Source organism: Mus pahari, chromosome 16 (assembly GCF_900095145.1).
Source record: "Mus pahari chromosome 16, PAHARI_EIJ_v1.1, whole genome shotgun sequence".
Classification (NCBI taxonomy): Eukaryota; Metazoa; Chordata; class Mammalia; order Rodentia; family Muridae; genus Mus; species Mus pahari.
In genome coordinates, this window is record NC_034605.1 from 3,427,404 (window position 1) to 3,433,581 (window position 6,178).

Below are 6,178 nucleotides of genomic sequence, written 5' to 3' on the forward strand. Positions count from 1 at the left end.
GAACTCAGAAATCCGCCTGCCTCTGCCTCCCAAGTGCTGGGATTAAAGGCGTGCGCCACCACGCCTGGCTCCAGAATTCTTATTACCTTCACTCATATGTATTACAAATATTTTAACTATAAATATGTTTAAATGTTTTAAAAATATTTTCCCAACAAGTTGCTTGCATTGTCCTGAATATTTTTTTTGTCCTGAATATTTTAATTCGTGTGCCTGTGCGTGCGCGTGTGTGTTGGCGTGTATATGGAAATCAGGTGACAACTGGTACTGTCAGTGCCTGCTGTTCACCTTCTTTGTGACAGGGCCTCTTTTTTGTTCTTTGCCTCCTAGGCCAGGCTGCCTGGCCTGTGATTGTGGAGATACGCCTGTCTCCTCCCATAGGAACAGTGTGACATGATAGATGTGTGCTACAGTGCCTGGCCTCACATAACTTCTGAGGAGTTAAGCTCAAGCTCTCATACTTGGATTACAAGTACTTAACCTACACTCCAGCCTTGAATATTTTAAATCTTTTATTACCATTGTTATGACACTTGCCATAAGTGTGTTTGACAGCTACTCTAAAATTGTTGAATTAGAAATGATGAGAATTAAATTGTGTCAGTGTTAATATTATCTGTCTTTTAAACTGAGTTATTTTCTATTTAGTAATAAATACATTTATTGTTTTCTAAATATTTTCTTTTTAGTTTATTTTTAAAATCTTATTTTTGCAGTATGAGGGAATCAAATCCAAGGCCAGGCAAGTGCTATACCAATGAGCTTACATCTCCAGCAGCTTTTGAATTTGTTAGCATTTTTTTTCTTTTAAAGACTTTATTTGTACATGTATGTATTCATGTGAATGCACACTATGCATATGTGCAGGTGCCTACAGGGACCAGGAGAGGGTGTTGGGTTCCCTAGAGCTGGAGTTCAGGTAGTTGTGGGCTGTTTCATGTGCCTTCTGGAAACTGAAGTTCCTGTTCTCTAAAAGAGCAGTGAGTGCTAACTGCTGAGCCATCTTCCCATTCCTTGTTAGGATTTTTAAATAGGATACTTTCTATTGGTATTATTTTCTCTGTTTACTTTATTTTTTTATATAGAAAATTTTTTCTGTATCAGTAAGGAAAGGGGTAGACATGGCTAGTGAATTCTCTAGACCTAAATCATACCAGCTAATGACATTAAAGGAACAGAGTTTCTTTCACTGCCTGTGTATAAATACCATAGGACTTTAGTTCTATGCTCTGCTTATACAGTTGGTCCAACAGATGATAGTATGCTGTGCTTTGATGGTGACCACCCTCAAAATTAGGCAGAATGGGGAGGCTTAGTTCTTTAAAGGAGAGAATTGGTAGTGCTGTTAGTTGCAGAATATGAGGAAATAAATGTCAGGCGGATAAAAACACTAGATTTTCTATATGCATTTCATGAGTAGATTTTCTTTACTTTTATTTAATGTGTATGAATATTTAAAGGTAAAAGTTTATTTATAGCTAGTTTCTAAAGTATTATAATGATTTGGTATTATGATATTAGGTATGTCCCCAATATCTCAGGCTTTTAGAAATACCTTACAAACTATGTTTTCTTGTCTGGAGATGTGTCTCAGTGGTAAAGAGCATTACTACATAGCTGTAAGGACCAGAGTTTTGATCCCAGGACTTATATATCAAGGTGAACACTGTCTTCATCAGAGTTAGGAGGATCATTGGCACCAGATGGTGTCAGCCTAGCCCAGTTGCAGGTTCAGGAAGAAATTGGACACCGTCTCGCCTCTCCCTGCTCTGGCCTTTGCACAGGTTTACACATCTGCACACATATATGTGCATATACCACACACATACCCTCTAGGTGGTTCATTTCGCAGCTCACTAATAGTTGGATGCTTGTTCTTACAGCCTTTGTTTATTTTTTTGTTTAACCTATCTAAAAACTGATTTCATATTAGAACAAGAAGATGAAGAAGCCAGCACTGGATCTCATCTCAAACTCATAGTAGATGCTTTCCTCCAGCAGCTGCCCAACTGTGTCAACCGAGACCTAATCGACAAGGTATTCCTTTCTTTTCTTTTCTTTCTTTTTTTTTTTAGTTGATTTTTTTGTTTAATTAAATTTGATTTTTTTTTAAATTAAAATTACATAATTTCCCTCCCTCTCTCCAACTCCTCTTCTGTTGTCATCTCTTATGCTTTCAAGTTCCTGGCCTTCTCTTCAGTTGCTCCTATTAAATATGTGTGTATGCATAGAGGAAGTTAGGGGGCTTCTTCCGGGAGGAGGATTGCTTCGGCTCTTGGCACCCCTCAGCTGCCTATAGCTCTTTGACAAGGCATTCTTATCCTTATATAATTTTACAAAAGCACATAGACCTTGACACAGTGTTGACTCTCAGTGTTTTTTTCAGGCTGTTGCAAACCATACAGTGAACCATTTTTTTCAGGATTGTTTTGTGAGAATCCAGAGTAAATACAGATAAAATCAGAGCTAGTTGTACATTCTTTGTTTAGAAGTATAGCTCCACATTCCCATTGGCCTGACACCTTCCCCTTTATACAGCAGCCTTCATGTGGTGTCAGATGAGAGTTTCTTTTAGACGAGTGCTGTGTAGATTTCCAGTGGCACCTAAGGCAGCCACTCTCTTCATAATATTCAGAGTACCCTGCCTTTTTACTGTTTTGGTGTTTGTAAAGATGGTAGTGAGGAATGTTGCTAGCATTGTATGTGAATGAAAGCATTAGCACCATTTTAGTCTTTTTTCTTTTTTTAAAGATTTATTTGTTTATTATATGTAAGTACACTGTAACTTTCTTCAGACACTCCAGAAGAGGGAGTCAGATCTCATTATGAATGGTTGTAAGCCACCATGTGGTTGCTGGGATTTGAACTCAGGACCTTTGGAAGAGCAGTCAGTGCTCTTAACCTCTGAGTCATCTCTCCAGCCCCACCATTTTATTCTTTACACCTATGAATTAGAATTTTAAAAATGTTAACTTTCATGTAATATCCTTGCTAATTCTGCACAAATAAGTGATTTTACTGTATTTCAACTTAAACATATATATATATTTTTCTTTTTTAATCATTAAATTTTTATTTTGCTTTGTAAGATAGGTCTTTGGTATTTATTTAGCCCAGGCTTCCATGGAACTTACTGTGTAGACTGAAGCTTGCCTGGAATTTGCAGCCCATTGTATGTGGACATGTATTATTCTAGTTTGCTTCTCTGTTGCTGCGATAAACACTGACCAAAAAGTTACTTGGTAGGAAAAAAATTTCTTTTCACCATGAAAGCTATTAGTCATCCTTGAGGGAAGTTAGGGCGGGTACTGCAGTGCCTCAGGAACTTGAGCAGAAGCCATTATTGTCTTGCTCCTGGCTCATGCCCACCTGCCTAAGGATGATGGGGCATAGGGATCGAGAAGATGCCTCACAGTTGTGCCTATAGGCCAGTCTGATGGTGGCAGTGCCTCATTCGAAGCCTCTTCCCAGGTATGTCAAGGCGACATTTAAGATAAGCGGTCAGTGTATATATCCTTTTAATCTGACAGAGTGGGGATTTATGTAAAGCCCTTCTGTCTCAGAATTGTCTCAAGGAAATGGCTGGTTTGATAGAGTTGCAGGCTCAACAAGTTGTTTTCATCGTAGATGGCCATTCTATTAGCATAGCCACTTAATTAACAGAACGTTTTCAGAAGTTGACAAATTATGTTTGTTACTTCAAGAAAAACAACTAAAAATATTTATTGCCAGAGATCTAATTAGAGTTTCTAAAGCTTGACAGTTCTCTAGTTCTTGGTAGAAATTTTATTCATGGTATTAGTTCATGGAAGATTTCTATGATGTTAAATGGTATAATGTAAGAATATCATGTGTATATTTATGTTATGCATGGCTGTAAACTGTTGTTTGTTACCTGTGTACATTGCTAAGAATCATGTAAATGGCCACGCAGTGCTGACTGCTGTAGTAACTTCTACATGTGATGGTGCAGTTCCGCCACTCGAGATGGAGGTAGAACTGAGAGTGTAAAGATGGTCTGGGTGGTATGTGTTTTACAATCCAGTAAAACCCTGGCTTAAAAGGGAAAGAGAATTGTGATCACGGAGAAGAATTTTTTTCCTGGTGTTGGGTTTTGAACCCAGAGCCCTTGTACATGTTGGCAAGTACTCTACCACTGAATCACCTCACTGACATAAGTTAGTTCTTATCTCAATCAGAAATATTGTATGTATGTGTGAATATATGTGCCCTGTGTTGGTGCCCATGGAAACCAGAAGAGTGAGTCAGAGTCCCTGCATGAGGAGCTACAGGCAGTTGTTAGTGGTGCAAAATGGGCCCTGGGAATGGAACGTGGGTACCTAGGGTTTCCTCCCCTCCCCTCCCCTCCCTTCCCTTCCCCTCCCCTCCCCTCCCTTCCCTTCCCCTCCCCTCCCCTCCCTTCCCCTTCCTTCTCTCCCTTCCTCCCTCCTTCCCTCCTTCCCTCCTTCCCCACCCTCTACCTCTACCCAGGCTTCTTTTCTTTATCTCCTCCAAGACAGGGTTTCTGTATAGCCCTGGCTGTCTCTAACTCACTTTGTGACTTGGCTGGCCTCAAACTCACTCGTTTTGTTTTAAACATTTACTTACTATGTATGTGTAAAGACCTTTGTCACACATCTTGTTTAGGGATAAGGGTTGCTTTTCTTCTGTAGTGGGGATTCTGGGTTGGTAGGTGAGGCTTGGTGGCAAATGCCTTTGCCCTCAGATTCACTAACCACTATATATAATAATGAGAAAAAAATAAGTTTGCTTGATTCTGCCAACCTTTTGCTTTAATTTTTTTCCTTTAATATATATATATATATACACACACACTTTTATGTGTATGGCGTTTTGCCCACATGTCTGTCTGTGCACCATGTGCATGCCTGGTGACCACAGAGGCCCAAAGAGGGTGTCAGATGCCCAGAACTCACTCACAGATACTTGTAAGTCTTCTTATGCAAATTGAACCCAGGTACTCTGAAAGAGCAGCCATCTCTGTAGCTTCTCTAATCTTTCTTAATAATTAGACACATTTGTGTTCTCTAGTTATTGTGTTATTGTCCTGAAATCTGCTGATGGAAAAATATGCACAGTCACCTGATGTGGCTTACTCACTGTCCAATCAGATGCACTGTGAATGTCCTTGGGTCACACATTGTCTCCTTCTCAGGAGGTGATTGACTTTTGTTTATATTCACTCAGAAGCAATTCACTTTTGATGTTTTAGTTTTTCTCATAGTTTATAACTATGTGTACAAATATATGTATATAAATAAAATTTACCCCAAAGTATTCTCTTGAGTGGCTTTTATAAGTAATGCCATTCATTTTCCCCCATGAATTTGATGATCAAAAAAGTTTATCTTTGTTCAAATAAAACAGTGATTATTGAGCTTTATGTTATTTACTCGAGCATTTGAAACAATTTCTTAAAGAGCTGCTTAGTGCGTTGTCATGCAGCAGACACACACGCCCAACCTTATCCTTATATGGCGGACAGTGGCTGGCCTGAAATGTACTACTCTGCTCTGGGTACACAGGTGTATGCCACCATGCCCAGAATCTTGTTTTTTAAAAAATACTCTCAAATATATTAATTCTGGTAGTTTTTCTATGCAAATATTTTTATTCATTTTACATAAACCCTGTGTGTACTATATTGACATTCTGTATTTAGCTTTTGATATGTGCAACATCATAAAAATTTTTATTACATTTATTAATTGTGTGGAGGGGTGCACTAGAGCACTGTTCGAGGTAGTTGAGAGGATAACTTTAAGGGAGTTGATTCTCTTAGTGTGCATTAGGTCTAGGGGATTAAGCTCAGGTTGTCAAGCTTAGTAGAAAGTGCCTTATCCTTGTGGCTCATCTTGCCGGGCCCTGTGTAGAACACTTTAACACAGCTTTCTGTGTGTGTCCAACTGGTCTTTGATAATTATAGTAAGAACAGTCTTATCTAGACTTTTAATCACCATGCATTCAGGAGGCAGAGGCAGGCAGCATTTGATGCCAGTCTCATCTACAGGGTGAGTTCCAGGACAGAGGTACACACAAAAAAATTATTTCCTTGTCTATTTTTCTTTTCTTTCTTTCTTTCTTTCTTTCTTTCTTTCTTTCTTTCTTTCTTTCTTTCTTTCTTTCTTTCTTTCTTTCTTTCTTTCTTTCTTTCTTT

General features: G+C 38.8%; 1 protein-coding gene across 2 annotated transcripts in view; it reads left to right on the forward strand.

The window, feature by feature from the left end:
- Upf2 (UPF2 regulator of nonsense mediated mRNA decay) overlaps positions 1–6,178 on the forward strand; it is a 105,236-nt gene that overhangs the window by 29,972 nt on the left and 69,086 nt on the right. For both annotated transcript variants that reach the window (XM_021215285.1, XM_029547422.1), the window contains exon 7: positions 1,934–2,037. In XM_021215285.1, the coding sequence (XP_021070944.1) occupies positions 1,934–2,037 (104 nt within the window). The remainder of the gene's footprint in view (positions 1–1,933; positions 2,038–6,178) is intronic.